The sequence below is a fragment of the Lepidochelys kempii genome, chromosome 2 (genome assembly GCF_965140285.1).
Source record: "Lepidochelys kempii isolate rLepKem1 chromosome 2, rLepKem1.hap1, whole genome shotgun sequence".
In the NCBI taxonomy this organism is placed as follows: domain Eukaryota; kingdom Metazoa; phylum Chordata; order Testudines; family Cheloniidae; genus Lepidochelys; species Lepidochelys kempii.
This window is the reverse complement of record NC_136381.1, coordinates 183,033,354-183,059,340: the sequence shown is the minus strand read 5'-3', so window position 1 is coordinate 183,059,340 and position 25,987 is coordinate 183,033,354. Positions and strand designations below refer to the sequence as shown.

The window sequence follows — 25,987 nt, the reverse complement described above, 5'->3', positions numbered from 1 at the left end:
ACTGGCCTAGGTAGCAACAAAATTATGTGTGGGACTCTCGAGTGAGTCACCGCCCTTCCTTTGGTCAGTTTGGGACTGCGATGAGGTAATTTTCACCTGACTCTGAAGTGGCGGGCACGAAGCCAAGAGGGAAGAAAGAACATGATAAAAGGGAGATATGTTTGCCATGCTCTTCCTCTCTTTTCCACCTACATCTACAGACACCACACCAAGCGACTGAAGCGCTGATCAAAGGGGAGAGCCTGACTGAAGAGCAACCAGCCAGCCTGTGGTGAGAAGCATCTAAGTTTGTAAGGGCACTGAAAGTGTCAAGATCAGCTTAGAATGTGTTTTGTTTTTATTTCATTTGACCAAATCTGACTTGTTATGCTTTGACTTATAATCACTTAAAATCGATCTTTATAGTTAATAAATCTGTTTGTTTATTCTACCTGAAGCAGTACGTTTGGTTTGAAGTGTGTCAGAAACTCCCCTTGGGATAACAAGCCTGGTACATATCAATTTCTTTGTTAAATAGATGAAGTCATATAAGCTTGTAGCGTCCAGCGGGCATAACTGCACACTGCAAAATGGAGATTCCTAGGGTTGTGTCTGGGACTGGAGATATTGGCTAGTGTCATTTGGTTGACAATCCAAGGAGCAGCTTACATGCCAGAAGCTGTGCGTGAACAGCCCGGGAGTGGGGGTTCTCACAACACAGCAGGGTAAGGCTGGCTCCCAGAGTCAAGGATTGGAGTGACCTAACAGATCACTGGTCCAGATAACACCAGAGGGGACCGTCACAATGATTCTGTATCATTCTTATTTGGTATTGGGCGGCAAAACAATCTGTGTTTCATGTCAAACCAAGGGAATTTACTTGTCAAATTGAAAGAGAGCAATGGACAAGTCAGAATTTCTGCAGCAAGGAAGTTGGTAGCACTGCTGTATGACCACAGCAAGGGGGAAAAAAGAACCAAAGGGACCTGAATTACTTGTGCTTCAACCTAGCCAGCATGAAGGATAAGTTTCTGGCCAAACTCCCACCATGTGAGGACACTTTTGAAGATTATGTCAAAACATCTTGGCAAACAAAGATTTGGATGTCTTCACACATTGGTAAACAAGATATTGGATCACCATTGCAATATGGATGGGAAAATGTGGATGATTAATTACTTCCTGTATTCTTCAAGGGCCCAATCGCTTCTGAGCTTCTTCAAGACCTTATTTGTGCCTGTACCGGTAGGGGCTTGCTGCATAATCAACTTTGTCTGTAGTCTTTCCAGCACAGAACTATGTACATGCTAAGTTCAAGGCAATGAAAACCGTGGAAACCCATGCACTCTCAACAGAGATCATGATGATGATAATGATGTTAACTAGAAATGTCACCGGTCTTATTATTTTTCAGTGATTCCTCTACACATTGATTATTTGCTTATGTTTTATCCTTTGGATAGCTGCTGTGATGCTTTGAGCTCACAAAGAAACCCAGTTGTATGCCTTGAAATAAGATATAGCATCAGCCACTTAAAATAAATGACTGCAACTATTTCAGAGTGGTCATTTCAACCTGTTGAGGATGTCACTGTTTACCCCCGTTTTTACAGCAACGACTTGACAGCTCGTCCCCGTGCCTCATCCGAAAGTAGACAGAATAGGCTTCCAAAGGATGTAGGGGGTGTGTGTGTGTGTGTGTGTGTATGTAGGCGGGAGGTACAGTACGGCCCCGTCCTTCTCCAGCATGTGAAGACGAGAGAGAGAGCGGGAGCAGGATGGAAGGAAGGAGAAGGAGAGACACGAAGGAGAAGAGGAAGGCGAGGAAAGGGCCAGGCAGCAGCTGGAAGGGCAGAAGGACTCGCAGCAGGAGGCAGGCGGCCGGCCGGCCCTTGTACTCTGCGCCGCCCCCGCCCCGCTCCACCCCCGGCGGGGCGGGGCGGGCCGGGCCGGCTGCGGCGCTGCGGAAGCGGAGGAGGGCGGCACAGGCAAGGCGAGCGGAGCGGCCCTGGCCGGCTCGGGGCTTATTCCGTGTCGGCCCCGGTGCGGGGGAGGCGGGGCGCGCAGAGGAGCCCGGCCCGCTGTAAACACCCTCCCGAGAGGCCGCCGCGGGCCTCCATGGAGACGCAGGGGAAGCCCCCGCCGCCCGGCAGCCAGCGGGGGCCGGTGCTGCACATCGTGGTGGTCGGGTTCCACCACAAGAAGGGCTGCCAGGTGAGGGGAGAGGCCCGGGCGCACCCGCCCCTGCCCCCTCCCTCCGGCCTGCTTGCTTCCTGCCCTGTGCTTCCTCCTCCTCCCCCCCCTTCCCCGCCTGCCATAATTCCCCCTTCCCCACAGCCTCCCTCCTTCGCCTTTCACCCTTTCCTCCCCCCGCCCCCCTCCGGCTTTCACCTCTGTTCACCCCCTTCCGACAACATCTGCTTATCTCCCCAGCCTTTTCTTCCCCGTCTTCAGTTCTTTATCTGCTCCCCTCCTACCCTGTGTGCCTTCCTCCATCCTTCTGCCCTGCCCTACGCACATCTGCCTTTCCCTTCATCTTCCTACCCCACAGCTAACCCCCTCTGCTTCTGGGTCCCTCTTCCTGTGTCTGTGCTTGTGTGTTTCATGTTTCAGCACCAGGATGAAAGATAAAAGTGTGCCTGCATTATTGTTATTTTTGGCAGGGGTCATTTGCTGGGTGTCTCACACTGCGGGGGAGGAGGGGTGACAATATGAATGAGATTTGGAGGTTTCACTCATTTATTGAAAATCTTGGTTGACAAATACAGCAAAATCCTTTCATCACCAAAGAGACTTTTAATGCTATCCCTAGAACTAATTTGGGTTCCTGATTTCTGTCACCCTTCCTTCCTTGAGTAGTACTTACTTTGGTGAGCAGTCCCATAGAGTTTAGTGTGAGTACTTCTGTGAGGTTGGTACTCCCCAGCGTGAATAAGGGTGATAAAATTGGGGCCCCAAAGGAGGGAGACTCCCCCAGATGCATGGGATTTAACAAGTCTGTTAGTTCTGTGCATTAATTATTTGTTATTTTTCAGTTCCATGTACCATACTGGTTTCTTTCTCTTTCTCTCATGCACCCTCCTCTCCCCCTCCCCTTCAATTGTAGAGATTGGTTATGACGGTACATACGACATCTAGGTCCTACGGTTCTGGGTTTTCTTGTTGGCTGCTCAGTGCATTTTTTCAGTGTGTATGCTTGAATATTTTTTTTTTAAAAAAGATATTCTAGTTGAAACCAATACAAAACTTTTGTGGGTGAGGCTGCATTTGCTCTGACTGGCCTCTGAGAAGAATTAGTCCTTAGAGAAGCAATGACTCAATTTGCTTAATTGGTAAATGTTGGCTATACCAAGGTTAATATTTATTCCGATGGATAAATGATTTTCTATAATTTCAGACTTAAGGACTTTTTTCTGAGGATAAAGTGATCTTAAACAGAGTTGGCAGAATAGGATTTGACTATGCAGACAAAAATATTTTAAACTAAAATAGCTGTTTACAATAATAGATACGGATCAGGAATGGGCTATAGGGGATGGGCATGTCCCAAAAGGTAAAGAAAGAGATTTAAAAAACAGTATTGGAACAGATAAGCATTTATAAATGGAGGACAGCTTAAAAAAATAAGAATTGAGTAAATTCTAGCTTACTCCACCTTCTGCCTCTGATAGCCCAATATGTCACTGCAACATCACAGGCATACCCTTAACAAAAGGATAAATAGTTCAGTGGCTTCAGAATATTAAGCTTGTATTAAATGTTAGGTATGTATATCCTTCTTCTCCGCTATTTTATGATTTTTTTTTTTTACAGTTGTTTAATGGGGACTGTAAGGGGAAAGAGCATCATCCTTTATACTCCTTGAATTCTCTTACTTCTCCCCTTACCTTTTTCAGAGCAATGATGCAGTGCAGGACTTTGGACCAAACCTGTGTGGTATTTTGGCCTGTGCCATAAAGCAATGACTGTTTGTTCATCTTTTGCATTGTCTTGTTCCATTGTTTAACTAAAAAAGCTTTTTTATCATGGTATTTAAATTTCTAAGGTCTGTATGATTGCTGGAGTCTGGAATGTCTCTTGTAGATGCTTTTGGGTATCAAAAGGGAGAATCAACATAAATGGCATGTTCAGAGTTGCTTCTCCTGTTGTCTCCCTGTCAAGACAGACAGTGCTATGTCCAGATTTGCAATCCAGCAATTGGCAGACATTACTACATTGCATAACAGTGTTAAATGGCCTAATGCTGAATTACTGTTGCCCTGTAATGTACATTTGTTTACTGATTTTTAAAGTGAAGTTAGGTTGGTGAGATTAGTTTAGATATATCTCATCTCAACTCTTAAAATCCTGGACAACCTCTCTCATCTCTACTCCCAGCAAAAAACTCTTAAATAGTGCTGTCTTTTGTTTGTTACCTAAACAGTCATCAAATTAGGCTGCATTATCTTTATCTGCAGTGAGAGCCATAGTGAGACTATTTCTACTGAGTAAAAGATTTCCAAAGCTCAGTCAGTAGTTATAGTAAGCATTTTTTCAGTTATATTGTGAACTCTTGTTATGTCCATGAAAGTTATTAATGGTTTTTCTTAACACAAACAGTTCTATCATTCTTTTTGTCCATTTTTCCCCCCTCCTTCGCATTTTCTCTCATATTCACACTCTTTACAGGTTGCACTTTACTGTCAAGGTGATAACTGTTCTGTAGGCAATTTATTTTTGGCAGCATATTTGGGGCGGGGAAATGAATTTTGTATTTCTGAACTGTTGCAGCTTGACACATAGAGTATTCCCTCATCCGTTTATCTACAGGACTGATTCAGCATGGACAATGGCATTGCAAGGTTCCCTACTCCATCAGTTTATGTCCATGCTGTCTTGGAAGGATCATTTCTAAAAATGAGAGTATAGTTCAGTCTCTGTGCCTATGCGATCTTTGGCCTCTGCTGAGACTCCTCAACAAGGATACCAGTTGTGATGGTGTGTTCTGTGATGTGGATGATTATTATCTGAGGATTGGTCTGAAGCCACCAGCTCATTTCATTAAGGCACCAAAGACCCATTGTTAATATTTTGGGATACGTTCTGAAACCACACAGTAGGGTAGGTAGAAAACAAAACAAAAAAGAAACTCATAGAACTCCTCCTCTGATCTTACTAACAATGGCTGAAGCTTAAAAGCATTCATCTAGCACAAGCTCTGCTCACTGGAGAAACTTTTCAAGTACTATGATCTGTGAGGTTCTTTTATGTTTTTTCAGAAAATTCATATAAAATTGAATCTCTTTGCAAATCTTGGTGTTATGCTGAAATACATTGGCACCTCTTAGTTGACTGTCCTTCAGTCTAAAGTAATCTCTTTTTGGTAGAAATTAAAATCTGTAATGCAAAACTGCTGCCTGTGTAGATGTACATTTTATAGATATAACACTTGGCATATATATTCTGGATTCTTTGTGTATGATTATTAATAGATAGCAAAAGTAATGGGACCTTTATGTGCTCTGAGGATAGACATTTTAATTAGATTGGAATTGCTCTGTATAGATATCTTTTGATTACCTAAGTGTCTGTCTACTCCCGTTACCCTTGTTCAGGAATAGGAAGATAAATATAGGAAAAGTTAAGCTATATAGAATAGAAATGTAATTTATGTTAAAGATAATGCTGTAAATATTTTTTTTCTGGGTGTATTTTATTTTTTTCTAAAATTTTGTACAGAACCACGACTAGTTGTACATGAAAATGATTTATTTGGTGACTGTATAAAAAACCTCAGAGCATCAGCCCATTTGACATGATTTTATAGTGTGAGCTTATGAGGTTAACTTGTAATTTTTGCAACGCTCTTGTCTCAGCTAATTCACCTTGTGTTTTCTTCTGGGTAAAGCTGGCTTATATAACATGAGACAAATATTTACAACACATGAAATAGAGTGTTTGCTGAATAACTAGAGAAAGCTGACAGTTACATTTTCTGGGTAGTTGTGCAAATTTCAGAATTGCCACTGACCATTGAGATAGACTTGCAGTGTGTAGAAGCAGCATGAAATCAAGAATCCTGATTTCAAGAACAGATCATGGGCATCTCTCAGGCTAGTAGAGTTTAAGCATGTTGAGGAGCCGTATGTTCAGTTTCTCTGTAGCAGCAGGCATCTAAGTATACTGCTGGTTTAGCATCCATTATTGACTACTTTTGTAGTGACATTGATGAAATATTCAGAAAGAGCTACTTACCATACCTCCTCACCACAAAGAAGATGTGGATATGATAATGACTTCTTAGAATGGGAAGAAGACACTGTCTTGGAGACTAGATCCCTCTGGTATTTGATATGTTCTGCAGCAATACATTAAGAAAGGCGATAATCTATTTGAATACTGTGCTATGATGGATTTCTGTGCAGCACTTACGGGGTGAGTCTACACAGCGAGCAGCATTGAGTCTCAGGGCCCGGGTCATCAACAAACTCAGGCTTTCATAGACTTTAAGGTTAGAAGGGACCATTATGATCATCTAGTCTGACCTCCTGCACAACGCAGGCCACAGAATCTCACCCACCCAATCCTGTGACAAACCCCTGACCTATGTCTGAGCTATTGAAGTCCTCAACTCGTGGCTTAAAGACTTCAGGGTGCAGAGAATCCTCCAGCAAGTGACCTGTGCCCCACGCTGCAGAGAAAGGTGAAAACCCCCCAGGGCTTCTGCCAATCTGTCCTGGAGGAAAATTCCTTCCTGACCCCAAATATGGCGATCAGCTAAACCCTGAGCATGTGGGCAAGACTCACCAGCCAGACACCCAGGAAAGAATTCTCTGTAGTAACTCAGATCCCACCCTATCTAGTGTCCCATCACAGGCCATTGGATATATTTACCACTAATAGTCAAAGATCAATTACTTGCCAAAATTAGGCTATCCCATCATACCATCCCCTCCATAAACTTATCAAGCTTAGTCTTGAAGCCAGATATGTCTTTTGCCTCCACTGCTCCCCTTAGAACTTCACTCCTCTGATGTTTAGAAACCTTCATCTAATTTCAAGTCTAAACTTCATGATGGCTAGTTTATATGGCTCAGGCTACGGTGCTAAAACCAGCTGTGTAGCATAAACCCCTCCCTTTGCTTCAGAGCCACAGCTCAAGCCTGAGCCCAAAGGGCCACTCAGCTGTTTTTAGTGCCGTAGTGCAAGCCTGAATCTGTCAACCCAGGCTCTGAGACTTTCTGCCACTTGCTGTGTAGATGCATTTGTTGCGATAAATTATACGGAATGTCACTTTCTGGATAAAAAATAAAATAGCAAATGTCATTCATCAACTTATGAAAGTTGCCGAAAGTCCCCAGTGGCATTAATTTAATCAAAATAGTTTTTTACTATGAATAAAATTACTTAGGATATTTAATAACATCTAATGGGTTGTTTTAAAAATATTTAATACCATTATCTTTAGTGCCTGTCTGGTCAGCCACAGAGCAGTAAGGCCGGAGAATGGATAGGAGGGAGCAGCCGCTTCCCCTTCAGCTGTGTTCCTGCCTCAGACTGTATAGTCAGAAAGACCAGCAGCACTTCCAAGATACAGCTTTATAAACTGTGCAGGCCTGATTCACTGCTATTCTGCACCTTGTGTAGTAGCCTGTGCCAATATGGAATGGATGTAAAATGTTACCATTCTGATTTGGTAGCATTTTACACCTACTTTGCACTGGTGTAAATGACTACACAAGGTGCAGGCCAGCCGTGAATCAGGCCTTGTGACCCTTTGTCTGAATCAGATAATCAAAACTGACTCCCCATAATTGCACAGTAAAGCACTCGTTATAATATGATTGCTCCTGCTCTTCCTTGCCTTCTGTACAGTACGGGTTTTAACTTGGCAGCTCTCAGGGTTCCACTGAGACTGGTTTAGTTGTTTATTACCACAACCTATCCACACACAAAAAATCAGAGCATAGGAAAAGTTACAAATATTAAGGAACAAAATCTTTCTTGGATTTCATTACCAAACAGCATCTCTGTTTGGCATGTAATTATCTAATTTCAGTTTGGGATGACATTCTGACACAAGATGACCAACTGGTGCTAATGTGTTACATTTAAGTTTTGGGAGAGCAATTATATGATGCCTGATTAAAAGACACTATTTTTTATTTGTGTGTGTGTGTGTGTGTGAGAGAGAGAGGGGGGGGGGAAATAGAAAAAGAAAGAGAGAAAATTTACTGCTGATGAAAGGTACCAGGTTGGCAGTCTGAGAAACTAAGCCACAGGACAGGTACAGCTTATGTAGTAGCAGTGAATGATTTCCCCCACTGCCCCATTAATGTGTTCTCCTGGAGAGATGACCTTTGGGGTTAGAAGATACCGATCTCCATGCCCAAATGGCCTCTGTGCTGGGCTTGTCAATAAGATGGACAAATTAAAATCAATCATAGTGCAGTTTTGGTGAGGCGGAAATCTTTCAACCAGGAACTGGACTGAGACCACCAAACTTCCTTCACCTGAGACTCTGAAGTCTAAGTGACTACTAACCTGTGCCGGATTCAAATCAGTGACTTAGAGAAGAAAGTAAGATATTTTTGAGCTTGCCTCTCTCCATCCGTTCCCCCCCTCTCGCTCTCCGTTTTTTGTTTGCTTGTTTGTTTGTTTTAATGTCTAGTCTGCACCATATATATATAAATACCAAATCTGCAGATTGTGTTCGGAGTCTATATGGATGAACATGGGAGGAGGAGGGCATAAGGAGCATTGCCCCAGTTCTTGTGTTCTCCACGCAGTGCTCAAGAAATAACTTCTACAAAGTGGATGTGGCAGGTTGAGAGTAGGGCCACGGGTTCCCCTGTTTGTATGAGTCAGTGTAGCTGGCCGGGGTAGGTAGATGTGGGAGAAAGCATTGAACAGAAGCTGCACTCCCTGGAACACCAGGAGATACTGTGCCTGCCAAGGGGGACAGTACTGCTTGGAATTCTCACTGGGGCATTTTCTGTGGACTACAATGTGTGTTCTGTGATCCACTCTGGGATATGGTGTTCAGATCTCAATCCCCTACTGTGGGATTGCTGCAGAGACTGCACGTTCATCCTCTAAGAGTTTTGCAAGACAGGCTTGTAACACCCTTCCCCCCCCAAGCTAAATGTGACTTTCTGGAAAGGCAACCTTTCTTAGCTTGTAGGAAAGTCACTGGTCTGACTAGTCTTCAAGGAAAAGTGTGCAGGAAAAGGGTCCTGAAGGACTCCTCCATTTAATTTCCTTTTTTTGACTAGTGCTCTTTATGAAAGCAAAATGTTTGAGTAACTGTAATTGAGAAATAGCAAAGAATATCCGAAAACGTTACTGGGAACATTTCTGAAGTCAAATATGAAGATTTTGTTTGTAGGGTTTTGGGTTGGGTGTTTAAGAATATTTTATTTTATTTTAATTTTAATTATTTACACTAGCTACTGTATCTGAATGTTATATTAATATAAGAAGTCAGATTTTTGAGGGATACTCTAATCATAGAATACCAGGGTTGGAAGGGACCTCAGGAGGTCATCTAGTCCAACCCCCTCCTCAAAGCAAGACCCAACCCCAGTTTTTTTTGCCGTAGATCCCTAGCTGACCCCCTCAAGGATTGAACTCACAACCCTGGGTTTAGCAAGCTAATGCTCAAACCACTGGTATCTAAGTAGCTGTCCTATTTATAGTTTTGGTGATAGAGGGCGGGGCATGATGATAAAAGGTATTCAGGAAAGATTATCAGCTGTTTTTAAAGTCTGAAAGGGAGCCCAAAAGGAGTCTAAAGGGAACACAAAGTCAAATTTATTATCTATTAAAATGAAGGGAAAACTTTAATTTGATGTTGTATATATGTACCTGTCTAATAGAGTTAATGGTATTTGTGATGTAGGTGTGTCATTGTTTTCTCTGTCAACTGTTTGAAGTTGTTAACACTAATTCTATGGTTTGTTTGCCAGTACGATGGGAGGGAAATGTTAAAATAAACCAAGAATTGAGTCCAAAGTGTTTATAGACACTAATGCTACCTGGGGCTTGTTTTTTCACTCTATTATGTATAACAATTTCAGCAAGTGCTTCAGATTAAACCTTCAGATTATTCCTCTCAATAGGAATAAAGTGAGTCTTTTGTGCAGAGCTTCTTTTCTTGACTTGAACTGTTTATTCTACAAACTGTTAAAAGCAGATTATTAAGGTTGCAAAGTCAAGCACTCAAAACTTAGGAAATTCAGAATTAAGGTTGCCTGTACAGCCTTAGTTCGGCCCCCTTGTGCATATGCAATATGATACAGTCTTTAATTACATACTATTTGTTCCACAGGCTCCTGCCTCATTCAATGCATAGGATGGAGGATGCTCACTTAATATTTTATTGTCTCCTCATTGTTCAGTGTGTGGCCACACACCTTATTTACTGCACGTTGTTCAAACCGTGCTCTGGAGACAGAATTATTAATTTTTCTCATGAGCTTGTCTGTGGTGCTCATCACAATAGTATCTGAGTGCTTCATAAATATACATTAATTGAGCTTCACAAAACCCCTATGAGAATAGGTGGTATTATCCCCATTTTACAGATGGGGGAACTGATTAAGGTCAAAAGCTTCCACTAATTTTGGGTGTCCAGTCTGAGACTCCTATGAACTGATTTTTCAGACCACTTAGCATTATTTTTTGTTCAAAGCACAGCTCCTATTGACTTGAGTTGTAGCTCTGAGTGCTCAGCACATTAGCAAATCAGACTCCAGGATATAAGATGGACACTCAGCAAATGAAGAACACACGATCTGTGGTCATCTGTGAAAAGTTAGTTGTAAGTGACTTGCCTAATGTCACATAGGAGTTCTGTGGCAGAAGTAGGAATAGCAGCCAATTTTCCAGGGCAGCATTCAATTATGAAACCATCCTTTCTGTTCCTGCAGTTCCTAGCCTCATTCACTACACACCCTCCGCCTTCTGCAACAAATGAGGCAGGGATCCTACACGCACCAGCCTCCTTTGCTACAGAACCCTCATTTATCCCCATGCAGGTCCATCCAGTACACTGAATGAGGCATGGGTCCATGTGATCATGTAACTAAAGACTGTATCACAATGCATCCACACCTGGGAGCTGAATTAAGGGGTGTCACAGAGAGCATAGGCTCCCAGCTCTTAGTTCTGGTGCCTGTTCCCATACCAAACCTGAGCAGCTGTGAACAGCTGTTAAATGAAAAACCACTTATGCCCCCATAGCCCTGAGCTGGAGCCTACTCAATCTTTCTGTGGGAATGGCACATGCGTAGTCTGGTCATACATGGAGACGGTGAAAGGCTTGAGAATGCTCAGCGTGGACAGAATCTTCAGAGCTCTAAGAAATTTCTTCTGAGCATGTGCAAACTGCAATTTTTCATGGGTTTATAATTGAGCCAAATTTGGGCAGATTTTCATGGGGATGGCAAAATGTTTTTTTCCCTGGCACAAAAATCAGCTCCCTTCTCCAAAGCATAGAAGAGCTAGAGAAAAGATTTTTTTTTTTTTTTTTTTAAGTCTTATTCTTGGAAACGGCAGAAATTTTCTAACCTCCCCCCCCCCCCCCAAAAAAAAAAAAACAAACTACCTCAGGCAGACATCTGGCATGAAAAATTCCAGCGCAAATAGATACATTTTGGCAAGCTGATTATAAGCAACTGAAAATAGAGTCTCATATTAGGAAGTGTTGGGCAATCTTATTAATAAGCCATGCTACCAGTCCTGTGTATAGTTAAACTACTAACAATGTTTTTTTTTTTTAAATTATAATTGAGATGTACATGGCTTTTAAACTTCTGTTCTATAATTGTTAGATGGCGCTAAAGTCAAAATATCAAATGTAGATATTAAGGTGTGTCTTTAGATATTTAATAATCACTATGTACACATTAAGTTCTATTGCATACAAATACCAATTTGAAATTTTACTCCAGTGACACGTAGGCACCTAAAAAGTCTCTTAATGTAGAATTTTAGTCCGTCCAACTTTGTTTTTAAATTATCCATTTGTCCAGTTTTCTCTCTCTCCTTTTTATTTTGTCAATAGTGTTTGAGGTTATTCCATCATATAATTTACAAACTATATAGTTTTAAAGTTCTTCAGTTTGTTTTGAAATTAATAAGTCCATCACTTATAAGCAAGCAGAGATACTGACTTCCATATCCTTACTATAGTATATTCCTTGCGAGGAACAATGTTGTACAAACGTTTGTGTATTAAAATTTATTTTTTGCATTTTCTATTTCCAAGGTTATATCGTGAAGGCAAACGACCATATTCCTCATTCCAGTAATATTTTTGTTAGCAGTTACTGTTTGCAGCCAGGATGTCTGAATTTTGGAACACAATCAAATTATACATTCTAAATCCCTTTCTCCGTTGTAACTGCTCCAGCACTCTTTATGATGTTGTAATTTCATGGTCTATAACTTGGAAGGTATATAACAGACTATGCCCTGGTATACACTAGGACTTTAGGTCGAATTTAGCAGCATTAAATCGATGTAAACCTGCACCCGTCCACACAATGAAGCCCTTTATTTCGACTTAAAGGGCTCTTAAAATTGATTTCCTTACTCTATCCCAGACAAGTGGATTAGCGCTTAAATCGGCCTTGCCGGCTTGAATTTGGGGTACTGTGGACACAATTCGACGGTATTGGCCTCCGGGAGCTATCCCAGAGTGCTCCATTGTGACTGCTCTGGACAGCACTCTCAACTCAGATGCACTGGCCAGGTAGACAGGAAAAGAACCGCGAACTTTTGAACCTCATTTCCTGTTTGGCCAGTGTGGCAAGCTGCAGGTGACCATGATGGAGTCCCAGAATCGCAAAAGAGCTCCAGCATGGACCGAACGGGAGGTATGGGATCTGATCGCTGTATGGGGAGAGGAATCCGTGCTATCAGAACTCCGTTCCAGTTTTCAAAATGCCAAAACCTTTGTCAAAATCTCCCAGGGCATGAAGGACAGAGGCCATAACAGGGACCCGAAGCAGTGATGCGTGAAATTGAAGGAGCTGAGGCAAGCCTACCAGAGAGGCGAACGGCCGCTCCAGGTCAGAGCCCCAAACATGCCGCTTCTATGATGAGCTGCGTGCCATTTTAGGGGTTTCAGCCACCACTACCCCAGCCATGTTGTTTGACTCCTTCAATGGAGATGGAGGCAATACGGAAACAGGTTTTGGGGACGAAGAAGATGATAGCTCACAGCAAGCAAGCGGAGAAACCGGTTTTCCCGACAGCCAGGAACTGTTTCTCACCCTGAACCTGGAGCCAGTACCCCCCGAACCCACCCAAGGCTGCCTCCTGGACCCAGCAGGCGGAGAAGGGACCTCCGGTGAGTGTACCTTTTAAAATACTATACATGGTTTAAAAGCAAGCATGTGAAAGGATTACTCTGCCCTGGCATTCGTGGCTCTCCTGGATGTACTCCCAAAGCCTTTGCAAAAGGTTTCTGGGGAGGGCAGCCTTATTGCGTCCTTCATGGTAGGACACTTTACCACTCCAGGCCAGTAACACGTACTTGGGAATCATTGTACAATAAAGCATTGCAGTATATGTTTGCTGGCGTTCAAACAACATCCGTGCTTTATCTTTCTGTGTTATCCTCAGGAGAGTGAGATATAATTGATGGTCACCTGGTTGAAATAGAGTGCTTTTCTTCAGGGGACACTCAGAGGAGCCCATTCCTGCTGGGCTATTTGCCTGTGGCTAAACAGAAATGTTCCCCGCTGTTAGCCACAGGGAGGTGGGAGGGTTGAGGGGGTAAGCCACGCGGTGGGGGGAGGCAAAATGCGACCTTGTAACGAAAGCACATGTGCTATGTATGTAATGTTAACAGCAAGGTTTACCCTGAAAGAGTGTAGCCACTGTTTTATAAAATGTCTTTTTAAATACCGCTGTCCCTTTTTTTTTCTCCACCAGCTGCATGTGTTTCAATGATCACAGGATCTTCTCCTTCCCAGAGGCTAGTGAAGCTTAGAAAGAAAAAAAACGCACTCGTGATGAAATGTTCTCCGAGCTCATGCTGTCCTCCCACACTGACAGAGCACAGACGAATGCGTGAAGGCAAATAATGTCAGAGTGCAGGAAAGCACAAAATGACCGGGAGGAGAGGTGGCGGGCTGAAGACAGGGCTGAAGCTCAAATGTGACGGCAGCATGATGAGAGGAGGCAGGATTCAATGCTGAGGCTGCTGGAGGACCAAACCAGTATGCTCCAGTGTATGGCTGAGCTGCAGCACAGGCAGCTGGAGCACAGACTGCCACTACAGCCCCTGTGTAACCAACCGCCCTCCTCCCCAAGTTCCAGAGACTCCACACCCAGACGCCCAAGAACGCGGTGTGGGAGCCACCGGCCAACCAGCCACTCCGCCACAGAGGATTGCCCCAAAAGAAAGAAGGCTGGGATTCAATAAATTTTAAAGTTGTAAACTTTTAAAGTGCTGTGTGGCATTTTCCTTCCCTCCTCCACCACCCCTCCTGGGCTACCTTGGTAGTCATCCCTCTATTTGTGTGATGAATGAATAAAGAATGCATGAATGTGAAGCAACAATGACTTTATTGCCTCTGCAAGCGATGATTGAAGGGAGGAGGGGAGGGTGGTTAGCTTACAGAGAAGTAGAGTGAACCAAGGGGCGGGGGGTTTCATCAAGGAGAAACAAACAGAACTTTCACACCATAGCCTGGCCAGTCATGAAACTGGTTTTCAAAGCTTCTCTGATGCGTACCGCACCCTCCTGTGCTCGTCTAAGTGCCCTGGTGTCTGGCTGCGCGTAACCAGCATCCAGGCGATTTGCCTCAACCTCCCACCCCGCCAAAAACGTCTCCCCCTTACTCTCACAGATATTGTGGAGCACACAGCAAGCAGTAATAACAGTGGGAATATTGACAGGTTTCAGAGTAATAGCCATGTTAGTCTGTATTCGCAAAAAGAAAAGGAGTACTTGTGGCACCTTAGAGACTAACCAATTTATTTGAGCATGAGCTTTCGTGAGCTACAGCTCACTTCATCGGATGCATACCGTGGAAACTGCAGCAGACTTTATATACACACAGAGAATATGAAACAATACCTCCTCCCACCCCACTGTCCTGCTGGTAATAGCTTATCTAAAGTGATCATCAGGTTGGGCCATTTCCAGCACAAATCCAGGTTTTCTCACCCTTCACCCCCCCACACAAATTCACTCTCCTGCTGGTGATAGCCCATCCAAAGTGACAACTCTCTACACAATGTGCATGATAATCAAGTTGGGCCATTTCCTGCACAAATCCAGGTTCTCTCATCCCCTCACCCCCCTCCCAAAAACCACACACACAAACTCACTATCCTGCTGGTAATAGCTCATCCAAAGTGACCACTCTCCCTACAATGTGCATGATAATCAAGGTGGGCCATTTCCAGCACAAATCCAGGTTTTCTCACCCCCCCACCCCCATACACACACAAACTCACTCTCCTGCTGGTAATAGCTCATCCAAACTGACCACTCTCAAAGTTTAAATCCAAGTTAAACCAGAACATCTGGGGAGGGGGGTAGGAAAAAACAAGGGGAAATAGGCTACCTTGCATAATGACTTAGCTACTCCCAGTCTCTATTTAAGCCTAAATTAATAGTATCCAATTTGCAAATGAATTCCAATTCAGCAGTTTCTCGCTGGAGTCTGGATTTGAAGTTTTTTTGTTTTAAGATAGCTACCTTCATGTCTGTGATTGCGTGACCAGAGAGATTGAAGTGTTCTCCGACTGGTTTATGAATGTTATAATTCTTGACATCTGATTTGTGTCCATTTATTCTTTTACGTAGAGACTGTCCAGTTTGACCAATGTACATGGCAGAGGGGCATTGCTGGCACATGATGGCATATATCACATTGGTGGATGTGCAGGTGAACGAGCCTCTGATAGTGTGGCTGATGTTATTAGGCCCTGTGATGGTGTCCCCTGAATAGATATGTGGGCACAATTGGCAACGGGCTTTGTTGCAAGGATAGGTTCCTGGGTTAGTGGTTCTGTTGTGTGGTATGTGGTTGTTGGTGAGTATTTGCTTCAGGTTGGGGGGCTGTCTGTAGGCAAGGACTGGCCTGTCTCCCAAGATTTGTGAGAGTGTTGGGTCATCCTTTAGGATAGGTTGTAGATCCTTAATAATGCGTTGGAGGGGTTTTAGTTGGGGACTGAAGGTGACGGCTAGTGGCGTTCTGTTATTTTCTTTGTTAGGGTCTAAGCGAGTAAGTAAACTGCGCCAGCGCACCTTTAAACATCCAAATGCACATTCTACCACCATTCTGCACTTGCTCAGCCTGTAGTTGAACAGCTCCTGACTATTGTCCAGGCTGCCTGTGTATGGCTTCATGAGCCATGGCATTAAGGGGTAGGCTGGGTCCCCAAGGATACATATAGGCATTTCAACATCCCCAACAGTTATTTTCTGGTCTGGGAATAAAGTCCCTTTATTTACCTTAGCTTTTGAAACAGACCAGAGTTCCTGAAGATGTGAGCGTCATGTACCTTTCCCGGCCATCCCACATTGATGTTGGTGAAACGTCCCTTGTGATCCACCAGAGATTGCAGCACTATTGAAAAGTACCCCTTGCGGTTTATGTACTCGGCGGCTTGGTGCTCTGGTGTCAAGATAGGGATATGGGTTCCGTCTATGGCCCCACCATAGTTAGGGAATCCCATTGCAGCAAAGCCATCCACTATGACCTGCACATTTCCCAGGGTCACTACCCTTGATATCAGCAGATCTTTGATTGCGTGGGCTACTTGCATCACAGCAGCCGCAACAGTAGATTTGCCCTCTCCAAATTGATTCCCAACTGACGGGTAGCTGTCTGGCGTTGCAAGCTTCCACAGGGCTATCGCCACTCGCTTCTCAACTGTGAGGGCTGCTCTCATCTTGGTATTCATGCGCTTCAGGGCAGGGGAAAGCAAGTCACAAAGTTCCATGAAAGTGCCCTTACGCATGCGAAAGTTTCGCAGCCACTGGGAATCGTCCCAGACCTGCAACACTATGAGGTCCCACCAGTCTGTGCTTGTTTCCCGAGCCCAGAATCGGCGTTCCACAGCATGAACCTGCCCCATTAGCACCATGATGCATGCATTGGCAGGGCCCATGCTTTCAGAGAAATATGTGTCCATGTCCTGATCACTCATGTGACCGCGCTGACGTCGCCTCCTCGCCCGGTATCGCTTTGCCAGGTTCTGGTGCTGCATATACTGCTGGATAATGCGTGTGGTGTTTAATGTGCTCCTAATTGCCAAAGTCAGCTGAGCGACCTCCATGCTTGCCTTGGTATGGCATCCATACAGAAAAAAGGTGCAGAACGATTGTCTGCTGTTGCTCTGATGGAGGGAGGGGTGACTGACGACACGGCTTACAGGGTTGGCTTCAGGGAGCTAAAATCAACAAAGGGGGTGGCTTTACATCAAGGAGTATTTCAGGCAGGACTTCACGGAGGGTTCCAATAAGAAATGGTGCACCTAAGTTATTGTTCTTATTGGAACAAGGAGGTTAGCCTGGCCTCTGATTGATACATGGCTAGACTTACCTCACTGCACCTTCTCTGTGAGTGACTGCAGTGTGACCTAGAGGAAGGAGTCCCCTAGACAGGGGAAGGGGGGAAGCAAATGAGTACAAAACAAATCTGGTCTATTTCTTGTTTTGATCCACTCCATCTATCTTTTACATCTTTGGCTGGCAGCAGACGGTGCAGAAGGACTGCATGCCATCCACATCTCATGGCTGCTTGGCAGAAGATGGTACAGTACGACTGCTAGCCATCCTCATCTCTTGCCTGCCCGGGAGAAGATGGTACAGTATGACTGCTAGCAATCCGTATCGCCTGCCTGCTCACCATAAGACGGTTCAATAGGACTGACTGCAGGACTAAAGAGAATGACCTGGTCAAGTCACTCCAAATTTAGTCCCTGCGCCCATGTCTGCCCAGGCGCTCCCAGCCGATGTGGCCAGGAGCACCTCGGACACGACGAGAACGGCTACCAGTCGTACTGCACCGTCTGCTGCCAGAAGGCAATGGGTTGCTGCTACTGTGTAGCAGTGCTGTACCGCGTCTGCCAAATCCAGGAGACATACGGTGACGGTTACCTGAGCGGGCTCCATGCTTGCCGTGGTATGGCGTCTGCACAGGTAACTCAGGAAAAAAGGCGCAAAACGATTGTCTGCCCTTGCTTTGACGGAGGGAGGGAGGGAAGGGGGGCCTGACGATATGTACCCAGAACCACCCGCGACAATGTTTTAGCCCCATCAGGCATTGGGATCTCAACCCAGAATTCCAATGGGCAGCGGAGACTGTGGGAACTGTGGGATAGCTATCTGCAGTGCAACACTCCGGAAGTCGACTCTAGCCTCGGTACTGTGGAAGCACTCCGCTGAGTTAATGCACTTAGAGCATTTTCTGTGGGGACACACACACTTGAATATATAAAACCGATTTCTAAAAAAACAACTTCTATAAATTCGACCTTATTCCGTAGTGTAGACATACCCTGTGAGTTTTTACTGACAATCTGTCAAATTGCAGACAATTGCTATCTCGTGGATACACTATCTCATTCTATTATTCCTCTTTCATTTGGAAGCCAAATGCTTCTCCTGTTTATCTTGATTGCTGAGTTTGAACGAAACAAGCAATCTTTTATACATTTTCAGTAGAAAGGAGTTTTAAGTAGAATCCTGGAATACAATTATCTTTAAATCAGTTACGTTTTCTGTTGCGTCTTTTCTCTCCCTCTCTCTCTCTCTCTCTCTCTGTGTCTCTCATGTACTTTGTGAGAAAATTATAGTGTTAAGTGCAGGGCGGCTGTGACCATAGGAAGTTTTGATTTTTCTCTGGCATTGCCTGGAGCTATTCCTGCATATGATGGTGTGAGATACAGTATGAATCGGGAATAAGCGAATTTGAAACCAACACTGCAATTTGTGAGGCTGGGTTTTTTTTTGTGTGTGTGTGTCGTCGTCCCCCATATAGATGTGTCACACAACTCAACGGCATCTGGAGTAAAGGTGACATAATGGAATTCCCATTTTATTTTCTTACTGATTTCTACTACTCTTGATTCCCCTTGTCCCTCCCACACCATTATTATTATTATTATTATTGGGGTTTAAATTTGATTATCCATTGTGATGGGGCAAGGCCAGATGGCTATAGAAAAGTAGTGGGAGATAGATATATTAGCTCCAGGCTAAACAAATCCCTGGTACCAGGATAAGTGAAATGGCAGCTGCTCCAGGTCAATTAAGACACCTGGGGCCAATTAAGAACTTTCCAGAAGGCCGGGAGAATGCTAGGTTGATTGGGACACCTGAAGCCAATCAGGGGCTGGCTGAAACTAGTTAAAAGCCTCCCAGTCAGACAGGTGGGTGTGCGTGTCAGGAGCTGTGGGAGGAAGTTGCGCTGTTGGAGAGACTGAGTTGTACACACCATTATCAGGCACAAGGAAGGAGGCCCTCAGGTAAGGGTGAAGTGGAGCTTGAGGAAGTGAGGGCTGCTGTGGGGGAAGTAGCCCTGGGAATTGTACATGTCATGTTTCTAAAAGGTCAGCTACCATAGCTGATACTATTAGGGTCCTTGGGCTGGAGCCTGGAGTAGAGGGTGGGCCCGGGCTCCCCCCCCCCTTTGCCCCCTGATTAATCACTGAGACTGGGAGACAACAGAGACTATGCAAGGAAGGATAACTTCTCCTCACGTCCCTTGCTGGCTTATGATGAAAACGGCTCAGTAGACTGTGACCCTTGTCTCTAGAGAAAGAAAGGTTACGTGGAGGATCACAGTGAGCCTCTGAGGCTAGCGCAATCCGCCAGGAAACGCGGGACCCACGGAGGCAAGGATAGAGCTTTGTCACAACTGGTATCAGAAGTGGGATTTGGTAGGGTCTCAATGTTACCTTGGCTCCGGGGATCATGTGGATACGGTGATAGGTCTCAGTCGTCCGCCCTGGTTTTGTAGAGAACACATCTCTGTTGCAATTAATCATGTTGGCTGCCTCGATCTTTTGGATTGGCATCAAGTCAGATGATATCCTCACTTGCTCGTGTAAGTTATCCTCCTGAGGAAGGGTCTCCTGCATGACTAAGCATGCCTCTTGATCGTGCCTTAACCTGGTACCAGGGATTTGTTTAGCCTGGAGCTAATATATCTATCTCCCACTACTTTTCTATAGCCATCTGGCCTTGCCCCGTCACACCATATACTATTGAAATGATTTCCTACATGATTTCTTTGCATGCTCTTCTATGGAAGTTCACAATGTTTGAAAAATACTGTACTTTTACAAGTTTGACAACTGATTGATCTTCAGCTGAACATCTTCTATCAGAAATTATACTTTTTCCCTTAATAACCTCTGCTCTCTTTAATGATAAATGAAAATTTGGCTAGAGCTCTCACTCCCTCATTGTGACAAGTTGATTTAACTATTACATTTAGAAATTTCTGTGGGATTTTTTTAATTGGCAATATTACATTGAGTCACATTTATTATACTGTTGAAGATAGTACCCATAATGTCAGTGACTCGGTAAAGCAGAACCTCCATCTCACTCACTTTTCCAGTGATTGCTTGATTAGTCTGCACTACTGTTACTTTTGTAGAGTCTTACATTTTAAGGGTCATCCTTTCTCTTTCAATCGCTGACAAATTGATTTGTGTACTTGAATTGAAAACATTTTCTTCCCTCCACCCTCAAAACCATATAGTAGGTGTAGATTTTCAACTGCACAAAACAAGATGCTTTGTTCATTCTTTTACATTCTATTTTAACTATAACCAGTCAGGCAGAAGACCTAGGTGTCACTAGACAGCTTAATGAAAATATCTACTTGATGCACAGAAGTGGTCAATAAAAAGTTAGGTTGCATAAAAAATGGGATAGAAAGTACTGACTGTATTATAATGGCGTTATATAAATAAATGCTATGTTTTTCCCCTTGAATGTATTCTGTTCAAGTCTAGTCAACCCTTCTCTAGAAATACACACCAAAAAAAAAAGGGGTCCCGAGGTGGGCGATAAATGATTAGATGTATAGTGAGACTTCATATGAAGAGAGATTGAGAAGATTAGGATTCTTAACTAGAAAGATGATGAATAGGGGATACGATTGAGGTATTCAGAATAATGAATGAGATACAGATGGTAAATTGGAAGTTCCCATTTATCTCTTCTCCCAATACAAGAACAAAAGGCCATCAAATGAAATTGCAAAGCAACACTTTTAAAACTGATAAAAATAAATACTCTTAGCACACAACTAACCTGTGGAACTTATTGCACCAAGAGATTACTGAAGGCAAGGGCTTAATAAGATCCAAAATAGTACTTAGTTATAAATATAGATATAGTAGAACCTCAGAGTTATGAACACCAGAGTTACCAACTGACCAGTCAACCACACACCTTGTTTGGAAAGGGAAGTACACAATCAGGAAGCTCCAGAGAGACCCCCTCCTCCCCAAAAAAGGGCAAGTACAGTACTGTATTAAACATAAACTAATAAAAATAAAGGGAAAGCAGGATTTTTCTTCTGCATAGTAAAGGTTCAAAGCTGTATTAAGTCAATGTTCAGTTGTAAACTTTTGAAAGAACAACCATAACATTTTGTTCTGAGTTACGAACAACTCCCATTCCCGTAACTCTGAGGTTTTACTGTAGTGACATCATCTACAAGTAGATGGTATAAAGGATGTAGACCCTCATGCAGGTTGTTCACAATGGAATTTTTTGCACCTTAGTCTGAAGCACTTGGTTCTAGCCTCCAGTGGAGACAAAATTCTAGACTTGAGGCACTGCTGGACTGATTTTGTGTGGCAGTTTGTATCTATTTCTGTTTTGAATAACATGGCCTCCCCCCCTGCCCCTTTTCAGGTTGAATTCTCCTATCCTCCCCTCCTCTCAGGAGAAGGACATGACAGCCACAGTTTACCAGAAGAATGGAAATACTTGCCTTTCCTTGCCTTGCCAGATGGAGCTCACAACTATCAAGAAGGTAAGAAATCAAACATGAGGTTACAGCATGTGAGTGGGGATCTGTGGCAGTAGCTGAAGACACTGGGTCCTCCTGTGTGCTTCTACTAGGGGGGAAAGAATCCTGACACTTGAACTATTAATTAACCAGGCTTCTGACTACTTGAATTCTATTAATCTTTATTTTGTAGTTTAGTCCACAACTGCAGAAATGGATTTTACAGAAATGGAATCTGTAAAAAGAAGCAACTTAAAATACCTGCGCCTTTAAACTGAACCCTGATCATGAGAATGCATCCAGCAGCAGGAAATCTTCACTGAATACAGGGGGTTCCTTTAAAGGTTACAACCTCACTTGCCTATGGTTATAAAATAAAATAACCCACAGTCCCCAAAACCTTCATTAAGGAAATCTGGTCCTGTAAATATTTATGGAGGTAGGAGAAAAAGTATTCAAAAGCTTGTGAACAAAGCAATCTGTTTTTGCTTAAATAGATCTGTGGTTCTCAAAATGTGTTCTACAGATCCTTATGGACAGTCTGCAGAAATCATATAGTGAGAACCAACCAATAAGAAGGGCAGGAGGACTTGCTATGAAGAGTAGTGGCCTTCAGAATGAAAAGGTGGGAGAATCATTTTGCGATGTTGTTACTATTTAGGACTTAGCCAAGGTATAGCAGTCTACAGGTAAATATATCTATAGATGGTTTTGCTCTGTCTATAGATGGAAAAATGAAATATTTTATTTAACATTTTTCTCTTAATCTTGCTTTATGCTTCCTCCTCAAGAAGACCAGGTCTCTGAGAAACCAAGGATTAGTTTACACAAGTCCTATTGTCTGGGACTTGCAGTTTCAAATTCTGAATCAGTACCAAAATAGCACTATAAGTGCCGGAGAAACAGGGATCACTTTAAAATGAACACTTGAAAGTATTTTATTTTTACAAGTAATGCCAAAGGGTCCTATAACTGAAAGATTAGAGGGAAATTTTTTGTTTCATTCCAGATTTTTTGCTTTGTGCATTTGTGACCGTACTTTTTATGTACCGTGGTACCTTTCATTGTGTACTGTGGTGCCATGTACAGTCAATTGGTCTGTTTCTTCTTCGAGTGCTTGTTCATGTCAGTTCCAATCAGGTGTGCATGCGCTGCGTGCATGACAGCCGGAAGATTTTTCCCCAGCAGTATCCATAGGGTTGGCCTGGGTGCCCCCTGGAGTCATGCCTTCAGGGCGCCCAATATAGGGCCCTGCCGACCCGACTCCCCCCCCGCCCCCCCCAGTTCCTTCTTACCGCTGGTGACAGCTAGCTGAAGCTTCCCTCACTCTTGCTTTTGCAAGTGCCTTTAGTAATGTCCCACTGTCAGTTGTATTTAGTTAGTAGTGTTAGTAGTTTCTCTTAAGGTTCCGTTGCCGGGGCCTCTCCCCTCCGCCCTAGTTCGTTCCCCAACACTGGGGCATGCCTCGGTCACCAGAGTTCAAATCGTGTGAAGTCTGTGGGAAATTGATGCCAAAGAGTGACCCACATACTTCTTGTTTGAAGTGACTCGGTGAGAGTCACCAAAAGGACAAGTGCCGCATTTGCAAGGGGTTTGCGAGGACCCTTAAGGATCGCGAGCAGAGACTCAGAATTCTCCTCATGGAGGCAGCCCTCCCTCTGCAGTCCAACCCCAGATCAGCGGAGCCCGTGCCAAGTGCCGCCGCCTCTGTGCGCAGCGTACCGGTGCCGACTGCGTGTGAGCTGGCACCAAGGAAGGAAGCTAAGAATTCCCGGCACCGAGACGGCGCTGAACATAAGACTTGTGGCAGGCGCTGATCTTCATCCCCGGTGCCTCAGAAGAAAAAGAAGCAGGAGAGATGCTGATCCCCCTCCTAAGCCTAAGGAGCCAGTGGCAGCGAGGGCTCAGCCCATCCAGCTGGCTTCGGGCCCAGTGCCTCCTAGGGGCTCGTCGACTCCTTCCCTGCAAGGGGTCCAATCAAGCCCAGCCTACTACCGTTCTCCAGACTGTCATGGGTGGGACATTGAACTCCCCTCGACTATGGAGACTTTTGAGGTGGCGCAGGACCTTATTTGCCTGACGGCACTGCCTTCTCCAAGGAGGGACGAGGCACCAGTGATAACCCGGCCTCCTATCTGATCTAGGGGCAAGCCATCAATTATGTCACACCGCTCCCCAGCTCCGCTGCACCACTCCCCGGTGGCGACCGCCCACGTTGGGGGACTGCATCAATCCCCAGAGGCTCGGCACCACCCCGTACCACTCCTCCATGGTCTTCCTTTCCGGAGACCTCGGAGTCTGAGGTGGAGTCCTAGCACTCAGATAGGTCCAGCAGCAGGAGGTCTAGATCCTCCAGCACCTTGGCCACCTCAATGGCAACCACCAGCTCAGTGGCCTTTTAGGCCCAGGGAGTCCAATCATCAAGCCCAGGGTCAGAGCCAGGCTTCAAGATCCAGGTCAGTGTCGGTTGTGTCAGCATCCTTCACCCCCTTAGAGCAGCTGGCACCGGAGACTATGCTGATACCTCCGCCTTCCGCTCGGACCTCAGCGCCGGCACCCACCACCTTGGCACCAGCAATAGAGTAACCTAACAAACAGTGTGACCATCTTGGTGTCGAGGGCAGTGACCAAGGCCATGGGCCGGTGCTATCATCCTTGTCCTCCCTAGATGAGGCCGTTGAGGGCACTTCAACAACCCTGGCCTTGGAGGATAACAGAGTTCTGCAACAGTTGTTGCGTAGGGTGGCCCAGAACCTGGGGATCCAGGCAGAGCAACTGGTAGAGGATGCTGATTCCATGGTGGACATCCTTGCCCCCTCTGGGCCCTCGCATATTGCGCTCCCACTCATCGAGTCTATAAATGAGACCACAAAAACTTTGTGGCACACTCCGGTCTCTTTGCCCCCTACAGCTAAGAGAAATGAGAGATGCTATTTCAAAGGGATATGAGCATCTCTATTCTCATCCTCCACCCAACTCTTTGGTGGTGGATGCTACAAACCAAAGGGAGCATCATGGGTTTCAGGGACCCTTCCCTAAAAATCAGGAGGTGAAAAAGGTGAACTTGTTCAGGAGGAAAGTCTACTCCATCGGTTGTTTACAGCTCCACATTTCAAACCAGCATGCCATTATTAGTAGGTACTCCTTTAACACCTGCGGAGCAATGGCCAAGTTTGATGAGCTATTACCACCAGACTCCTGCACCGAATTTAATGCTTTGGTGGAGGAAGGCAAATTCATTTCCAGGACCTCTTGCAGCTGGCTCTTGACGGTGGCGACATGGCCTCCTGAACCATCGCTACCGTGGTGGCCATGAGAAGGTCCTCTTGGCTTCAGGTCTCTGGACTCCCTCACGAAGGACTCCCCTTTGAAGGTCAGGCCCTATTCTCTGAAAAGACAGACAGGAAACTTCACAGTTTAAAAGACTTGAGGGCCACCCTCAAATCCCTGGGCATACATCCCCCTGCTACACAGTGCAGGCACTTCAGGCCGCAGCCTCCTCTGCGGTTTTACCAGCAAAACAGACCATATGGTTCCCGGAAGAGGAATAGGGGAGTCAGGAAGAGGCCACACTCATCCTCAGGCCAGGGCTTTGGCCAACCCAAGCTGCCCTGGCCCCAAACTGGCCTTTTGAAGGTGTGGTTGAGGACGGCACACCAGAACAAGAACTGGATCTACCCTGCCTCACCTTTTCGTCCTTTCCCTTTCCCTTTTCTACTGTACATGGTCCCGTATCCCTTCGAACTGCTGGGTGATCCGCACGGTAGAGAGGGGATACTCCATCCAATTCTGTGCCCCCCCCCCATTGCCTTCCTTCCCCATCCCTCTTCATGGACTCCTCTCACGAGCAACTCCTTATACAGGAGGTGCACTTGCTCCTTTCGCTAGGGGCAGTGGAAGAGGTTCCTCAGGAGCAGACGGGCAAGGGTTTCTATTCCCGGTATCTCCTAATACCGAAAGCCAAAGGCGGGCTCAGGCCCATCCTAGACCTGCGAGAACTCAACAAGTTCATGACGAAGCTC

The 25,987-nt window shown here is 44.8% G+C and overlaps 1 protein-coding gene and 1 long non-coding RNA gene across 2 annotated transcripts in view; both read left to right on the top strand.

The window, feature by feature from the left end:
* The first annotated feature begins 1,921 nt into the window (after positions 1-1,921).
* The window catches only part of AVL9 (AVL9 cell migration associated), a 71,898-nt gene continuing 47,832 nt past the window's right edge, over positions 1,922-25,987 (top strand). The window contains exons 1-2 of the mRNA XM_073332959.2: positions 1,922-2,193; positions 21,869-21,989. Coding sequence (XP_073189060.1) covers positions 2,098-2,193; positions 21,869-21,989 — 217 coding nt within the window. The 5' untranslated portion in view covers positions 1,922-2,097. The remainder of the gene's footprint in view (positions 2,194-21,868; positions 21,990-25,987) is intronic.
* Positions 7,588-14,510, top strand: LOC140907318 (uncharacterized). Its single transcript, XR_012157449.1, has 3 exons — positions 7,588-8,538; positions 12,230-13,315; positions 13,903-14,510. It is a non-coding gene; the product is annotated as an uncharacterized LOC140907318 (long non-coding RNA).